Genomic DNA, 18,552 nt, shown 5'->3' with positions numbered 1-18,552 from the left:
GGGGGGACTGTTCAAGCGTGTGGATGTGTCACAGTTGATCTGCTTACCATTGAAGGACATTTGGATCCTTTCGAGTTCTTTGGCACTTAAGAATAGAATTGTTGGGATCCCTGGGTGGCGCAGCGGTTTGGCGCCTGCCTTTGGCCCAGGGCGCGATCCTGGAGACCCGGGATCGAATCCCACATCAGGCTCCCGGTGCATGGAGCCTGCTTCTCCCTCTGCCTGTGTCTCTGCCTCTCTCTCTCTCTCTCTCTCTGTGACTATCATAAATAAATAAAAATTTAAAAAAAATAAGATTTTATTTAAAAAAAAAGGAATAGAATTGTTATAAACATTCTTTTCATTTGTTTCATCTTAAGGAAGCTCCCTGCCCACTCCGGGGCTTGAACCCTGACACCCGGAGTCGCATGCTCTACTGAGCTGGCCACGTGCCCAGCAATGTTCTCTTACAGATTTGTTCAAGATTTTATTTCTGTATTTGGCACATGCAGAGTGCGGAAGCAGGGGGAGTGGCAGGCAGGGAGGAGAGAGAGAAGCAGGTTCCCCACCAAGCAGGGAGCCTGGTGCTTGTGTCGTAGTGACCTGAGCCAAAGGCAGATGCTTCACCCACTGAGGCACCCAGGTGCCCAGATTTTTTTTCAGTTTTTATTTATTTATTTTAATTTTTGACAGTTTTTGTTTATTTATTTAATTTAATTTTTTTATAATAAATTTATTTTTTATTGGTGTTCAATTTGCCAACATACAGAATAACACCCAGTGCTCATCCTGTCGAGTGCCCCCATCAGTGCCCGTCACCCATTCACCCCCACTCCCCGCAGATTTTTTTTTATGTCTTTTACTAAAGTGACATACACGGAACATAAAATGTTCCATCTTAACCGTTTTTAGCTGTACAACTCAGTGGCATTAAACTATGTCCAGTGATGTGCAGCCATCACCACTGTCTGTTTCCAGAACTTTCCCATCATCCCAAACAGAAACTGTACCCGTTGAACAATAACTCCCTCGACCCTCTCCACCAAGCCCCTGGTGACCTCTGCTGCGCTTTCAGGCTTTGTGAATATGCTTGGTCTCGGTGCGTCACAGAAGTGGCACCATAGGACCCTGTCCTCTTGCGCCTGCCTCCTTTCACGCAGCAGAGCGGCTTCGGCGCTCATTCATACTGTGGCGTGTCTCTGCGTTTCATTCATTTCTAGAGCTAATTCCCCACTGTCTGGAGAGACCACGTTTCGCTTACCCGCTCACCTGTTGATGAACATTTGGCCTGTTCCTCCGGTTGGCTGTCGGCGTTCTGCTGCCGGGAACGCGGGTGGACAGGTGTCGGGCCTTTCAGTTCTTCTGGGTGTATACCGACAGCTGGAACTGCTGCGTCGCGCAATCACCTAAGCTTGACTTTTCGAGGAACCACCAAAGCGTTTTTCACAGCAGCCAAACCATTTTGCATTTCCACCAGGAGGTGCAAAAGCTTCTGATTTCTCTACATCCTCACCAGTGCTTAGTATTTTCCATTGGTTTGGTTTTAATTCTAGGCATCCTCCTGGGTGCCAGGTGGCATCTCATGGTGGCTTTTGTTTGCATTTCTCTGATGACCAATGATGTTAAGCATCTTTTCATGTGCTTATTGGCCATTTGTGGATCTTCGGAGAAATGTCTGGTCAAGTCTTTACCCATTTTTGAATTAGGTTGTTTTTGTTTGTTGTGGTGTGGTACAGGTTTTTTCAAAAATATATGATGAAAAAAAAAATATATGATGATAGGGCAGCCGGGGTGGCTCAGCAGTTTAGCGCTGCCTGCAGCCCAGGGCGTGACCCCGGGGTCCCGGGATCAAGTCCCACATCGGGCCCCCTGCATGGAGCCTGCTGCTCCCTCTGCCTGCGTCTCTGCCTCTCTTTCTCTCTCTGTGTCTCCTGAATAAATAAATCTTAAAAAAAAAGTTTAAAAAAATATATGATGATAGTGACTCCTTATCAGATCATGATTTGCAAATATTTTCTCCCACTGTGTGGGCTGTCATTTCGTTCTTGGTAGTGCCTTTTGATGTACAGAATGTTTAAATTTTGGTGAAGTCGAATTTCTTTTTTTTCTTCTATTGACTTTGCTTTTGACGTCATACCCAATAAATCATTGCCAAATCCTATGTCATGAAGTTTTCTCTTATATTTTCTTCTAAGAGTTTTATACTTTTAGCTCTTGTGTTGAGGTCTTTAATCCTTACTGAGTTCATTTTTATGTGCGGCCTAAGGTTAGGATCCAACTTCATTCTTTTGCATGTGAATACCCAGTTTTCCCAGCATAACTTGTTGGAAAAACTGCCCTTTCCCAACTGAGTGGTCTTGGCACCCTCACTGAAAGTCAATGGACTGTTTATGTGAAAGTTATTTCTGGGCCCATTGGCTTCTATGTCTATCCTCGCTCCAGTATCACACTGCTTTGATTTACAGTAGCTTTACAGTAAGTTTTGAAATCGGAATGTGTGAATCCTCCAACTTTGATCTTTTTCAAGATTGAGTTGGCTGTCCAGGGTTCTTTGAGATTCCAAGGGTTTTCAGATGGATCTTTCTATTTCTGCCAAAAATGCCATTGGGATTTTTTTTCTTTTTTTTTTTGCCATTGGGATTTTCACAAGGAATGCATTGAATCTGCAGGTTGCCTTGCGTAATGCTGTAATCTCAACAATATGAAGTTTTCCAACCCATGAACATAAATGGAAACGTCTTTCCATTTATTTACATCTGCTTTGCTTTCTTTTGGCAATGTTTTATAGTTGTCATTACAAGCCTTTGTTTAAATTTATTCCCAAACACTTCAATCATTTTGATGCTATTGTAAATGATACCATTTTCTTGATTTCCTTTTCTCAGATGGTTCAGTTAGGGTAAAGAAATGCAACTGAATTTTGGTTGTGATTTTTGTATCCTGCAACCTTGCTGAATGTGTTTATTTTTTGTTTGTTATTAATTTTTTGCATAAAGTCTTTACAGTTTTCTACATATAAGACCATGTTGTCAACGCACAGAATTCTTTTCCTTATTCTTTTCCAATTTGGCTGCCTTCTTTTTTTTATTTTTTTATTTTAAAGATTTTATTTATTTATTCATGAGAAACACACAGAGAGGCAGAGACACAGGCAGAGGGAGAAGCAGGGTCCATGCAGGGAGCCCGATGTGGGACTCGATCCCAGGACCCTGGGATCATGCTCTGAGCCAAAGGCAGACGCTCAACCGCTGAGCCACCCAGTCGTCCCAATTTGGCTGCCTTCTTATCTGTTATTTTTTCTAACTGCTATATATAGCTAGAGCTTCCAATACGTCGTTGAATAGAAGTTGCAAAAGTAGGCTGCCGTGTCTTGTTCATGATCTTGAGGGTCTTTTATAGATTTTGTGTGGGCATAAATTTTTATTCTCTAAGTTTTCATTTGTCTGAGGCAGTGATTCTCTGCTGGGGATGATTTAGCCCCATAAGGGACATTTGACAAGGTCTAGAGACATTTTTGCTTGGCACGACCTGGCACAGGGGATTGTGGAGCTGGCATTTGAGCAGAAAGAGCCCCAGGATGATGCTACACATCCTACAGTACATAGGACAGCTCCCCACGACCAAGAATTATCTGACCCCAAAAGTCAATAATGCCACTGTTGAAACGTCCTCCTCTAGGGTAAATACCTGGAAGTGAGATTGCTGGGTGGTCAGCCACGTTTAACTGGGTCGTCAATTGTATGTTTAACTTTACAAGATACTGCCAAAACCTTTTCCATAATGGCCGCACCATTTTGTACCCCCAACAACTATTTATGAGAGTTTTAGTGGCTCTACTGGAGCATACTTGGTACTGCAGTTGTTGTTTTTTTTTTAAGATTTTATTTATTCATTCATGAGAGACAGAGAGAGAGAGAGGCAGAGACACCGGCAGAGGGAGAAGCAGGTCCCATTCCAGGAGCCCGACGTGGGACTCGATCCCCGGTCTCCAGGATCACACCCTGGGCCGAAGGCGGCGCTAAACCGCTGAGCCCCACCACCCCCCCCGGCTGCTCTGTGTTTATTCTTTGAATTTAGACATTCTAACATGTTGGAAGTGGTATCTCATTGTAGTTTTAACATATATTTCCCTAATGGCAAATGATGTCCGACTTATTTTTGTCCGCTTGTTTGCCATTTATGTGTCTTCTTTGGTCGAGTATCTGTTGGATCCTTTTGCCCGAATTTTAATTGGGCTAAATCATCCCCAGCAGAGAATCAGTGCCCCAGAGAAATGAAAACTTAGAGAATAAAAACTTATGCCCACACAAAATCTATAAAAGACCCTCAAGATCAGGAACAAGTTAATTGGGTTGTTTGTTTTCTTACTTCTTAATTAAAATTTTTTTTTCTGGCTTAAATTTCTTTATTTTATTTTTTATTTTTTTGTAATAAATTTATTTTTTATTGGTGTTCAATTTGCCAACTTACAGAATAACACCCAGTGCTCATCCCGTCGAGTGCCCCCCTCAGTGCCCGTCACCCAGTCACCCCCACCCCCCGCCCTCCTCCCCTTCCACCACCCTGCTATTAGCCAACATATAGTACGTACTTAGTTTCAGAGGTGGAGTTCAGTAATTTATCAGTTATGTAGAACATCCAGTGCTCATCACATCACATGTCCTCCTTAATGCCCATCACCCAGCTACCCTATCCCCCCACATCCCTCCCCTCCAGCATGCTGAGTGAAATAAGTCGATCAGAGAAAAATAATTATATGGTTTCACTCGTATGTGGAATATAAGAAACAGCATGGAGGATCCTGGGGAAGGGAGGGAAGACCGAACGGGGAAGTCATCAGGGAGAAAAACCATGAGACCCTCTCACACTGGGTTTTGACAGCTCTTTACATATTCTGTGTACAAATCATCTGATGGATATGTAACTTGGAGATATTTTCTTTTGAGTCTGGAGCTTGTCATTTCATTCCCTTCTTCTGCAGAGCAAAGATTTTAAGTTTGATTAAGCCACATTTGTTTGTTTTTATTTTTATTCCAGTATAGTTAACATACAGTGTTTTTATTTATTTATTTATTTATGATAGTCACAGAGAGAGAGAGAGAGAGAGGCAGAGACACAGGCAGAGGGAGAAGCAGGCTCCATGCACCGGGAGCCCGATGTGGGACTCGATCCCGGGTCTCCAGGATCGCGCCCTGGGCCAAAGGCAGGCGCTCAACCGCTGCGCCACCCAGGGATCCCAACATACAGTGTTATATTGGTTTCAGGTATACGGTATCGTGATTCAACACTTCCCTACAACACCTCGTGCTCATCCCAAGTGCACTTCTTCATCCCCATCGCTTACTTCCCCCTCTCCCCACCCCTTCCCCTCTGCTGACCATCAGTGTGTTCTCTATAGTTAAGAGTCTGTTTCTTGTTTTGCCTCTCTCTTGTTTTCCCTTTGCTCATTTGTTTTGCTTCTTAAAATCCACATATGGGTGAAATCATATGGTATTTGTCTTTCTCTGACTGACTTACTTCGCTTAGCATTATACCCTCTAACTCCATCCATGTTGTTGCAAATGGCAAGATTTCAATCTTTTTTATGGCTGAGTAATATTCCAGTGTGTGTGTGTGTGTGTGTGTGTGTGTGTGTGTGTGTGTGTATACACCACATCTTTAGCCATTCATTAGTCGATGGACCCTTGGGCTGCTTCTATGATTTGGCTGTTGTTGATAATGTTGCTGTAAACATTGGGGTGCAGGTATCCCTTTGAATTAGTGTTTTTGTATTTTCTGGGGAAATACCCAGTCATGCAGTTACTGGATCGTAGGGGAGTTCTATGTTTAGCTTCTTGAGGACCCTCCATACTGTTTCCTAGAGTGGCTGCACCAGCTTGCATTCCGAACAACAGTGCAAGAGGGTTTCTTTTTCTCCACATCTCGTCAACACCTGTTGTTTCTTGTGTTTGTTTTTCAGTAAGCCCCAACATGGGCTTTAGACTTACAACCCTGAGATCAAGAGTCACGTGCTTTACCGACTGAGCCAGCCAAGCATCCCTGTCTTGTGTTTTTGATTCTAGGCATTCTGAAGGTGTGAGTTGTGATACCTCACTGTAGCTTTGATTTTCATTTCCCTGATGATGAGTGGCATTGAGCATCTTTTCATGTGTCTGGTGGCCATCTGGATATCTTCTTTGGAGAAACATCTGTTATGTCTTGTAGCCATTTTTAAAATTGGATTATTTGGTTTTTGGGTGTTGAGTTGTATAAGAAGTTCTTTCTGTATTTTCCAAATACCTTCTCCCATTTCGAAGCCTGCCTTTGAACTCTGTTGATGGTATCTTTCCGTGTGCAGATTTGTATTTCGATGTAGTCCCAATAGTTCATTTTTGTTTTTATTTCCCTTACCTCAGGAGACGTATCTAGAAAAATGTTGGTCCAGCCGGTGGCAGAGACATTACTACCTATTGATTAAGCCCAATTTATTGACTTTTTTCATTCATGGATTATTATCATGTTCAACTATTTGCCTAACCCTCCTAGGTCATTGGGATTTTCTCATGTTTTCTTCAAAAAATATGGATGTTTTTAGGGTTTTTTAAATTTTAATTTTATTATTTTATTATTTTTTAAAAAAAATTATTTATTTATTCATGACAGACACAGAGAGAGAGGCAGAGACACAGGCAGAGGGAGAAGCAGGCTCCATGCAAAGAGCCCGACGTGGGACTCGATCCCAGGTCTCCCAGATCATGCCCTGGGCTGAAGGCGGTGCTAAACCGCTGAACCACCCGGGCTGTCCTTAGGGTTTTTTTTTTTTAAAGATTTTATTCATTTATTCATGAGAGACACACACACACAGAGAGAGAGAGAGAGAGAGAGAGAGAGAGAAAAGCAGGCTCCATGCAAAAAGCCAAATGTGGGACTCGATCCCTGATCCCGGGATCATGATCTGAGCCAGAGGCAGGTGCTCAACCCATGAGCCACCCAGGCTTCCCTGTTTTTAGGTTTTATATAAGGTCTGTGCTCCATTTCGAGTTGCTTTTTATATAAGGTATGAGATGGTGTTGAGGATGATTTTCTTACATATGGATGTCTGAATATTCCAGGACCATTTTTTGACAGGACAGTCTTCATCGTTGAATTCCTTTTGTACTTTTGTAAAACGTCATTTGGGTATATTTTTGTAATCTTTATATTCTGCTCCATTGATCTCCGTGTCTATCATTTCATCTATACCACAGTCTTGATTACTGTAGCTTTACAGTAATCTTAAAGTGGGAAGCAAAAAAAAAAAAAAAAAAAAAAACGGGATCCCTGGGTGGCACAGCGGTTTAGCACTTGCCTTTGGCCCAGGGCGCGATCCTGGAGACCCGGGATCGAGTCCCACGTCAGGCTCCTGGTGCATGGAGCCTGCTTCTCCCTCTGCCTGTGTCTCTGCCTCTCTCTCTCTCTCTGTGACTATCATAAAAAAAAAAAGTGGGAAGCATATTTTCTTCAATCTCATTTTTTAAAAGATTTTATTTCTTTGAGAGAGAGGGAGAGAGAGAGTAAAAGGGAGCATGAGCAGGAAGAGTGGCAGGGGGAGAAGCTGACTCCCTTCTGAGCAGGGAGCCCAATGTGGGGCTCCATCCGAGGACCCTGGGGTCATGACCTAAGCCAAAGGCAGACACTTAACCTACTGAGCCACCCAGGCACCCCTCCAATATCATTCTTGTTTGAAAAACAATTTTTTTTGCTACTCTGCTCCTTTGTCTTTCCATATCAATTTTGGAATACACTTGTCTTTATCTGACAAAATATCCTGAGGTGATTTTGATTGGAACTGTGTTAAATCTATGAATCAATTTGAAGAGAATTGACACTTTTACTATGCTGAGTCTTCTAATTCATGAATATGGTATGTCTCTCCATTTATTCAGATTTTCTTTCCTTCTTTCCTCAGAATTTTATAATTTTAAAATATAGGTGTTATGTTTTATTAGATTTCTACCTGTGTGTTTCACTTTTTGGAGCTATTGTAAATGACATTTTTGTAATTTCAGCTTTCAGTTGTCCGTTGGCAGCATATACAAATATGATTGTTTTTTGTGTGTTGGCCTTGTGTCCTGTGACCTTGCTAACTACACTTGTTAAATATGGGAGGTTTATTTTCTTTGGATTCCCTGGGATTTTTCTGTTTACATGATCATCTCCTCTGTCCATACAGTGCTTTATTCCTTCCTCTTCAATCTGTATGCTCCTTCATTCTCTTACTTGCATTGTCACCAGCCTAATGCTTTTAGTACAATGTTGAATTGTACGTGTGGTGAGATGAATCTCTTTGTCTCCATTTCGGAGGGAAATCATTTAGTCTTTCACTATTGAGTAAGACATTAGCTGTGGGTATCTTATAGATGTTCTTTATCCGGTTAAGGAAGTTCCCTTCTATTCTTAGTTTTCTGAGAGTTTATTTTTTTTTAAATCAGGAATGGATGGTGAATTTTATCAAGTGCTTTTCTGCATTCATTGATATGATCATTTAGTTTTCTTCTTTAGGCTGTAAATATTGTGGACTATCATGGTTTATTTTTGGATATTGAATCACTCTTGTATTCACTAAATAAATCCCATTTGGTCATGGTGGAGTATTATTTTTATGTATTGCTGGATTTGATTTGCTAACATTTTGTTGAGGATTTTGTATCTATGGTCATTTGATGGATGTTGATCTGCAGGTTTTTCATAGTGTCTTTGTCTTGTTTTGTTATCCAAGTAATGCTGGGATCCTCAAGAAGTGTTCTCTCCTATTCTACTGTCTGGAACAGATTGTGTACAATTAGTGTTATTTATTCTTTAAGTTTTTTGGTAGATTCATCAGTGAAGCTTTCTGGGTGACTTCAATTTCTTAAATAGTTGCAGGATCATTAACATGATCTACATAATATTGGGTGAATTTTAGTTATTTGCCCAGAAGCTTTATAGTTGTACCTTTCACAATTAGGTCTGCATTACACCTGGAATTAGCTTTTGTGTATGATTTGAGGTAGGAGTCAGGTTTCATTTTCCCTTGATAGGTTTCTCTAATTGACCTGGCATCATTTATTTAAAATTACTGTGCTCTGCCACTATTCTACAGTGCCATCTTTGCCATGTGTGTATGGGTCTTTTTATGGACTCTCAAACCTGTTCCATTGGTCTACGTATCTGTCTTTGGACAATATCAACCTATGCTAGTTACTGTAGCTTGATAAGTCTCGATACCTAGGAAGATAAGTCTTCCTGCTTTGTTTATCTTCCTTAAGGTTTATTTGGCTATTTTTGGTCCTTTCTTTTCCCATACAAATTTTAGAAACAATTAATCAAATTCTACCAAAAATGAGATACTCTTCTTTGCAGAAAGGGTAGTTAAAATTATAATCCAACATTAGAAGTGGAACTACATTGGGATGCCTCACTGGCTCAGTCAGTAGAGCATGCAGCTCTTGATCTCGGAGTTTTGAATTTGAACCCCATGTAAGGTGTAAAGATTTCTTAAAAATACAATCTTGAAAAAGAGGAAGTGGAATTACATTTGTTCTATTTTTTAAAAATTTGATGGGGCACTTCAGTAGGCAAGCTGCCATGAAAACCACATACCACCACATAAAATATCTTAAAATGATAGAGAACATATTTTTAAAAAGCAAAACTCAACTGGCAAGAAAGGAAGGAGAATCTCTAGGACCAAAAATGCCAAGGAATTGATACAAATTACAAACAAAAGAATCAAATATAGAAGTAAGCCATTATTGGAAATACTGGATTTTGAATATAAAATAATTATGTTTGATATGCTTAAGGAAATAAGATGAGTTAAGTTGGACTGAGTAACAAGATAGTATTAAAATATGACCAGGCATGGGATCCCTGGGTGGCTCAGCGGTTTAGCATCTGCCTTCAGCCCCGGTCGTGATCCTAGAGACCTGGGATCAAGTCCCACATCGGGCTCCCTGCATGGAGCCTGCTTCTCCCTCTGCCTGTGTCTCTGCCTCGCACTCTGTCTCTCTGTGTCTCTCATGAATTAATAAATAAAATCTTTAAAAAAATAAAAATAAAAAATGACCAGGCATATTAGAAAAGACCATTTAGAATTTCTAAAAATAAAGATTGGGATGAAATTGAAACTCAGATTAAACCCAAGGAGGGATTTAGTGAACTGGAAGATCATTGTGGAGAAATTACTAGTAAATCAGGACAAGGAGATAACAGCGTAGAGAAATTGGAGACATGGAAGATAGTATGAGAAGGTCAAAAAAATAGATAAGCAATATTCAAAGGGATAGTTGGCAGAGTTTCTCATGATTCATGAAAGATACCAACCCTTAGACTCAGGAGCAATTTAGTGTAGTCAGATGTTAATGATAGAATGTAAATGGTGAGGTTACAGGTGTTTACAGTATATTTTCTTCAGTTTGGCTGATTCTTAGAAAATTTTCATAATAAAAATTTGAAAAAATAAGTCCCACAAGGGGAAAATGAATAAAGGCGAGAACAGAAATGAACAAAATAAACAAGAAAACTAGAGAGCATCAACACTCACCTAACTGGCTTTGAAGCCTAAAATTGAGCATAACCAATAAAGACAAAGCAAATGGATACAAATAAACAATATTAACAATTTAAAGGAGGCAATAATTGCAAATATGCCAGAGATTGATGACATAAGAGAATATTATGAATAACTCCACGCCAGCGAATTTGACAACTTTGGTGAAAATAAGCAAATTACCAGAAAATATTACCCCAAAATACATTCAAGTAGAAATAGAAAACCTGAGTGAATATATAACTATCAGGGGAGAAACTGAATCAGTAGGGAAAATTGTACTTCAAAGGATCATGAAGCCCAAACAACCGTACAGACACTTTCTACCAAAAGGAAGAGATCGTTGCAATCTTCTATAAATGCCTCCAGGGGATGGAGAAAGAGGAAATATTACCCACTTTATTTCATAAGGCTAAAATAACTTGATACCAAAACACATAGCAATAACGTAAGTACAAAATTGTAGACCAGTTTTACTCATTCACACGGGTTAAAATATCCTAAAGAATATGTCCCACCAAAATTTGTGCACAGATGTTCATAGCGGCACTTTCTTAACAGCCAAAAATGAAAATAGCCCAAATGTTCATCGGCTGTTGACTGGATGAACAAATTGGGGTATAGCCGCACAGCGGAATGCTATCCAGCCACGCAATGAAGCAACAGTGGTGAACCCCGGAAACAGTCTGCTGAGTGAAAGAAGCCAGTCATCTCAGAAGACCACGTACTGTACAATTGCATTTGTATGGAATGTCTGGAATAGCAAATCTATAAACACAAAGAACAGATTAGTGGTGGTTGCGTAGCACTTGGGGGGAGGGTGAGCCTGGGGGTGATGGCTAAGGGGTATTGGATTTCTTTTTGGGGTGATGAAAAGGATCTAAAATTAATTGAGACAGCGATTGCACAAATATGGGCTTATACTAAGCACCACTGCGTTGTCTGCTTTAAATGGGAGGATTGTATGGTCTGGAATGATAGCTCAATCGAGTGGTTAGAAAAGCAGCCCTGAAGAAGATTTGAGCAAACTAAATCCAGCACGATGAAGGAGCTGAGAATGTCCACGAGCAAGGTGGACTTCTCCCAGGTATACAAACTGGGTTTAACATCTCAGAATCTGTTCGTGGACATCTCCGTAAAGATGGTGGGTTGACCACAGGCTTCGATTTTTTTCCCTCCATCCCAAAACATCCTGGAAAATGTCACTAAATGGATTTGTTAAAGGCGTAAACCCACAAGGGTGTGAGACTCGAGGACGATAACAGCAGTGACACTGGGGACTGGGGACTGGAAAACAGATGGGTATGTGGTGAATGACTTCCCAAACCCAAGAAAGTTCAGTCCTAAATACACGGGGGACGATGGGGAGGCAGGTGGGGAAGGCCAAATATACTACAGAATGCCCAGAAGATTCAGGAATTGCCCATGGCACAAAGTTCTGGAAGCAGGGCTGGAGGGAAAGGTAACGAAGGGGTAGTGGGCCAAAGTCCACCCGAGCAGCAGGCACATCTCCAGGTGCCCCTCCCTCGCTGCATGGAGGTGAGCCACGGTGACTTCCCATCTCTGCAGAAAAGCTGAAGTGTAGTCTCGACGGAGTGAAACGAGGCTTCTCTGAGCTGCCGACGGGGGACACTGGATCCATTGGACCAAGAACGGTAGAGCAAACACGCGGTGACTAGGTCAATGCGTGGGATGGACACGAGAACCATTCCTGAACCTGTTCCCCAGCCCTTCTCCACAATGGGGATGATCAGATCTTTCCAAAAGAGTCGCGAAGATTGGAAGGTAGGTCTCCGGGCTGTTTGAGCAGCCCGAGGAAGCCCTAGGTCCCGACATGGAGCGTCCCCCAAGAAAAGCGTCCAGTGGAATCCCCTGCAGCGAACCCCACAGTTGACAAGCACCAGCAATGTACTCAAAGCTTCCACTCAACTTCTGGGTCTCTGACTCTTTTTTTTTGGGGGGGGGGGTCTTTGACTCTTAAATATGACCAGAGCGCCACTGATTTCGTCAGACCTTTCAGGAAATGCTCTGGCATGAAGGCGACCAAAACCGATCAGAGGAAACAATAGCTATGCCGGAAGGGGAAATGTCTTTTAAAAATCTATTATTACCTTTTTTAAAAAAGCTTTTATTTTAATTCCAGTTAGTTAGCATCCAGCGTCCAGCGGTATGTTGGTCTCTGGAGTACAATATAGGGATTCAGACTTCCACGCCCTGTGTTCGGCGCAGGTGCACCCCTTACTGTTTTCTGAGAGATGAGCTATAACAGCTATTAATTCAAAGGATCTGTTAAGTCCATCAAGCACATTAACATATCAAAGGAGAAAATGATGTGATTATCTCATTAGATGCAGGACAAGTATCTGATAGAGCTCAACATCATCTCACCTGCCGAACTTAGGTGACCTTGCCTCAGGGAAGAAAGGATGGCATCCCCGTGGGGCAAAAACAAAAAAAGGAATGGAGTGTATCCCTAATTCGCCACCATGGGTTACGGCCAGCTCAGGCTAGATCACTACTTCCATGTGAAGGGCAAAACTTATTTATTTTTTTAAATAAATTTATTTTTTATTGGTGTTCAATTTACCAACATACAGAATAACACCCAGTGCTCATCCCGTCAAGTAGGGCAAAACTTTATAATTCTAAGAGAAAATAAGGAAAAGATCGCTACCTTACATTAAAAGTGGGAACTGCTCTTCATTTTAAAAATACCAGAAAAACGAAGAGCAACTGTAGGCTGCGATGGGCCATGTGTCCCGCACATCACCAACAATTGCTCTCCAGGACGCATGAGGAGGAAGGGGGTGGGACTAGAAGAATGCGGGCGCTTCAACCTGAAAATCATCAAAACAGAAATACGCCCGAACAGACAATTCACAGGAGAGAAAAAAAAAGAGATGGCCCTTAAATGTACAAAAAGATGGCCCATTGGGGCAGCCCGGGGGCCCAGCGGTTTAGCGCCCGCCTTCGGCCCAGGGAGTCCCAGGATCGAGTCTCGCGTCGGGCTCCCTGCGTGGGGCCTGCCTCTCCGTCTGTTTCATGAATGGGTAAATAAAATATTAAAAAAAGAGGATGGCCAATTAGTTACCAAGGGCGTGAAGATCAAACCACAGCAGGACACCGCTGCCCCCACGCGACGGAGTGTTCTAGAAGCAAGTGCCGGCGGGACGGAGAGCAGGACGGGGCGGATACGCTCCTGCTGAGCGTGGAAGTGCGTCACCCACAGCCCGGGTACAAGGCGTTCGGTGAGTGCAGGACGGACCCGGCCCACGCCCCGGGAGCCGCTTCGAGGCGCACGGACGCAGCGGGCAGCCAGGCCAGAGCGTCCGCAGGGCTGAGCGTGACGCGGGCGACTGGGCCGGCGACGTCCCCCCAGTCCGTGCAACACGCTGCGAGTGATCCGAGGCCAAAACCGCCAGAGCCGCAGCGTGGGATTCACGGACACTTGCACGCCCGAAGTGTAGCTCTAAAGAGAGCGTGGGAAATGCGGCCGTCCACGTGGCGCGTAGTCTTGTGAGGAGAGACGGAGGTCGTGGCGGGGTCGGGGGCCTCTGGGGCCGAGTGCTGGGCCCACGGGTGTGTGTCGCCCACGTTGCACCGTCCGCCTTGTATAAAGGGCCTTTGCGTGCACCTGGGACGCCTTCACTCGGGCTTAACGGTGACTGACCTTCTGGGGATCTGGTCTCTAAGGCCCTGGGCCCGTCAGATCCTTAAATTCTTGTCGCGGGAGATTTCGGCCCAGTGTTTCCGGGGTGGACGAAGGGCTCACTTTGTGCGGGGGCGCACTGGCGATGTGTTTCAAGGGCCAGCTGTCGCGCAGACGCGGAGGTCTCCTGAGAGCAGCCTGCTGCGACCCGATGGCAGGGGCCGCTGTGTGCCCCGAGTTGCCCCCCTGCCCCCGGCCTCACAGCCGTAACGTGGGCCCTGTGATGTTGCCTTCCAGAATCACAGGACAGCCAACCCCCTGGGCAGTGGCGCTCTGACGTGGACAAAGAAATTCAGCCTGGACTACTTAGCTCTGGACTTCAACTCAGCCTCCCCGGCCCCCGCACAGCAGGTAGGCCGCCCGTCGTGCCCCAGCCGTCCCGGAGGGCCCCCCCGCGTTTCCCTTTCCTTTTGCCAAATGAGCTCCCACTTCTCCTTCACCTGTAATTTCGTTCCCCAAACCTGGGCTGATGTTCCAGAACACCTGGTCCGCACGGGGAGACCCGCGGGGACAAAAGAGGGCCTGGGCGGCCTTCGGGGGGCCCTGCAGTCAGGAACCCCCCCCCAGGCCCTCGGGGCTGGCGGCAGCGCGGGCCTCGGCTGCTGTGTTCGGGCCACGGCCCACTGTGTCCCCGTCGCCCACCCTCTGGGGCCCCGCCGCCCTCGTGCCAGAAGCACGAGCTGCCGGCCTCCCTCTCCGACGACGTGCGTCCCTTCCACTGCCGTCGCATGGGTCACAGGAGCCCGATGGCCCGAGCAGGGCTGGAGGAGCCCAGGACCAGAGCTGTCCAAACGCACACCCGAGGTGTCCGCCTCTGTGGGGAGCGACCGGGGGGCCGGGGGGGCTCCAAAGGGTTAACAACGCTGGAACCTACCGCAAAAGGGCCGACGTTGTCCTGATTCGTGATTCAGTGTGACGAAACCCTTTCTGTGCTCCCCCCTCAGAAACTTCTCCTCGCGGAAGAGCAAAGAGTCGACTACGTCCAAGTGGATGAGCAGAAGACCCAAGCCCTGCAGAGCACGAAGCAGGAGTGGACGGACGAGAGGCAGTCCAAAGTGTGAGGCGTGTGCTCGGGCCGGGATGGGGCGCGGAGGCTCGGGCCCTGCCCTCACGGCTCTTTTGCCCGAATCTCACCGAGGGTCGATCCGGGTCAAGATCCGGAGAGAATCTGCAGGTTCCGTGGGCTCGGCAAGAACCGCTGGGAGAGAGGGTCATTTGTGCACGCTGAGCGGCCCTCCCCGGCCACACGGGCCCGGAGCCCCCGGGCCCGGACTCCCCATGGAGTCCCCGTGGGCCGTGGACCGCGCCCCGGACCGGGCCGTTCACTTAGGCACGCTCCGAACGGTAAAAACGAGACTGGGGGAGTCGGGTTCCCAGAGTTTGGTGGAGAAGCTGTCCAGCGGAGCGTCGGGGCGCAGAGGAGAGCCGGTCTTGCCATCAGGACCATTTGGGTGTCACGCTTGCAGATTCTGACCTGTGTCCTGACCTCCTGGCCCACGGATGGTCCTGGCGCCGCGGCTCCTGGAGACGTCTCGTCCCGACCCCCGACATCGCGGCTGAGGAGACGCAAGCCGGAGACCCCAACAGGCAGATCGGTCATTTGTCTCCCCAGAGAAAGAGAATTCAAGCGACGGGGGCAGGGAGTGCTGGGCTCCGCGATGAGCATAGCAGGTGACCCCGGCCAGGTGGGCCTGCCCCTTCCCGGCACGCATGCGCCTGCCTCGGCCACCTCTTGCCTGAACGAGCCCGGAAGCGAGGCGAGCCAGGGATGGTGGCTCCGGCTGGGAAGAAAGGAAGAGTGAGCATGAGAGGGGGCAACGCCGCCCAGGGGCCCGCACGGAGCTCAGCCCGGGGTGAGGCCTGGGACGGAGCTGGCCACGCTGCCCGCCGCACGACGATTCGCACGAGCTCTATCGCTTCGGCCGGCCTTGGGGCCACGAGCAACGCGTGCAGACACGGAGGACTCCTCGCCTCTCCCTGTCGTAGGGTTTCGAGCTGGTGCTTTTTGACTGGACACGGCTGCATGTCCCGCCAGGCCCTCGGTGTGGTGTTCGCATGGGAAAGTAACGCCATCCGTAGGTACCGTCACGAGTAGCTCTTAACGATCACGGTGACATCCGGCCTGGGATCCCTGGTGCCCTGGCAGCGGGCTCCCCGGGAGCTGGCTGACGCTCACAGAGGTTTGTTGTCCCCTCGGGAAGGGGGATCGTCCCTGGCTGTCCTATGCTGGGCCCAGTTTCCTGGCGGATTTTTCCCTTCCGCTTTAGTGCTGCCTAAGCCCCGAGAGCACACGGTCCCACTTTGTCATGAGGCCATCGCGTCACCCCTTCCTTGATGGGGCACCAGGGTCGAGTGGGCCCAGATGAGAGTCTCAGTCGGGCACGGGGTTTTATTCAATGGGCCTTCTCGATTCTTCTGAGCACCTGCATCCAGAAGGCAAATCCGAACAACTGGGAAGGAAGCAGATGCTGGCCTGCCATTCTGACCGGCTGTGTGTCGCGTAGGAGGATGGCTTAAGCAGGCAGGCAGGTCTGTGACAGCCAGGGCCAGTCGGGGCAGCTGTGGGCTTTGCTGTGGGGCTTGAGGGTTTCTAAGTGCCCCAAGGGTAAGTCAAGGACAGTCTTGGCTTTTCAGACCGTTAGAGAAGTACTTTTCATGTGCAAAGCAGCGGGATCTGGTGAGGCATTTTCTTCCTGGAGGAAAGTGGGGTGGGGGGACATTGTCGAATGCTTTAAATGATGTAAGGGTCCCCCATGAGTCTGGATGGAGAAATGAGAGGGGCCCCTGCACCCTGCAGCCAGCTCCACGTCACCACGCACAGGCCAGAGCCTGGAAGGAGCCACCTTCTTCCCTGTGTGACTTACAAAGAGTCACAGAGCCTCAGGCAACAATACGGGGCTGGTGGACCTCGTAGACAGTAACCTCCGGGGGGAGGGGGGTGCACCTGTGTTCACATTCTTGATTACCTGACAGGCTGGTGCTGGAAAATTCTATGCCCAAGTGCCAAGAACTACACTCGACTGGAGCTAGATCAGGAAAGAAAGTAGAGCTAAAATGACACCGGTAGTGAGGTGGCATCCAGTTGACCACCCCCCAAACCTCTTTGCAAAACAGTCCCCGGAAGCGTCGGCTGCACGAAGCAATACACACTGCAGCCGTGTGACTTGTCTGGGAGCAATTAATTAGGGGTGAGAAAAACAGAGGACTTCAGCCTCCTTTCTAGGGTGCGTGTGACAGGCCCTGCGACAGGCCCTGCTTCGGTAAGACTGCCGATGGAAGGTTCCCCAGGAGCCCAACGCCTCGCGGCCGGGAAGGGCAGCCAGTTGGGGGCTGACGGCAGCGAGCGCCCCTGGGAAAGGGGCCGCCGTGCACGCGAGGCCGCTCGCCTCTTGTTTCCCTGCGGAGCTGGCTCGTGCGTAAGGGGGCCAGGAATGTGACCAGGGCCTGAGGCTTGGGGCTCTGCACTGAAAATGGGAACGATCACAGATACCAGTGGGAGGCAAGTGCTCACGGCAGCTGTGTGCCCTGCGCGGGGCACGGCCTCCGGGAGGTGGCGGGGCGAGCCCACGTGGGTCTCTGGAGCCCCTTTTTGCTTTTTCTCCCATGTCATCCTGTTGGGGAGTTCCTGCAGATCGGGGGCTGTGCCGCGCCGAAGGGGGGACCCAAGGGTCTCAAGCCTGCAAGTCCCCCAGGCCGCGGACCCAGGAACTCGGGGAGGGGGGAGCTCGAAGGCACAGGGTCCTCCCGCGGGAGAGGCCGCCAGGTGCCTCCTGGGCAGGGAGCCGCTGGACGGTGGCCTTTGTCCGCTCGGGGCCCCCTCCGTCCCGGGTAGGACCGGCCTTGTACGCAGAATCGCGCTGATCTGCAAGACCCGGTATGTTTTGTACTGTTTCCTTTCTGGCATTAATAAAGGTTTTATATGGAGGAACGACACTCGAGTTCTCTCTTCTTCGTGTGAAGCGGTGCATTCGGTGGAAATGCAGAGCACCCCCTGAAAGCCCGGTATGGGGCGGCCCGCGGGCTCAGCGGTTTAGCGCCGCCTTCGGCCCAGGGCGTGACCCCGGGGTCCCGGGATCGAGTCCCCGCATCAGGCTCCCTGCGTGGAGCCTGCTTCTCCCTCTGCCTGTGTCTCTGCCTCTCTGTCTCTCTGAGCCTCATGAATAAATAAATAAAATCTTAAAAATAAAAAGAAAGCCCGGCGTGTGGAAGCGGACCCCACTGCCATTTGCAAGGTTGGAGCGGAGCAGCTCTCGGGGCCGCCTGCTCCTGCCCGGCCTGAGCCCGTCTCCACGCCTCTTTGCATCACCGCGAATGG

The 18,552-nt window shown here is 47.5% G+C and overlaps 1 protein-coding gene across 1 annotated transcript in view; it reads left to right on the top strand.

Moving 5' to 3' along the window:
- Positions 1 to 18,170, top strand: part of GAB3 (GRB2 associated binding protein 3) — a 79,373-nt gene extending 61,203 nt beyond the window's left edge. Inside the window, exons 9-10 of the mRNA XM_072743300.1 lie at positions 14,475 to 14,588; positions 15,182 to 18,170. Coding sequence (XP_072599401.1) covers positions 14,475 to 14,588; positions 15,182 to 15,298 — 231 coding nt within the window. The 3' untranslated portion in view covers positions 15,299 to 18,170. The remainder of the gene's footprint in view (positions 1 to 14,474; positions 14,589 to 15,181) is intronic.
- Positions 18,171 to 18,552: the final 382 nt, after the last annotated feature.

Source organism: Vulpes vulpes, chromosome X, assembly GCF_048418805.1.
Source record: "Vulpes vulpes isolate BD-2025 chromosome X, VulVul3, whole genome shotgun sequence".
Lineage (NCBI taxonomy): Eukaryota > Metazoa > Chordata > Mammalia > Carnivora > Canidae > Vulpes > Vulpes vulpes.
The sequence above is the reverse complement of the archived record's forward strand: the minus strand, read 5'-3'. Positions and strand labels throughout refer to the sequence as shown.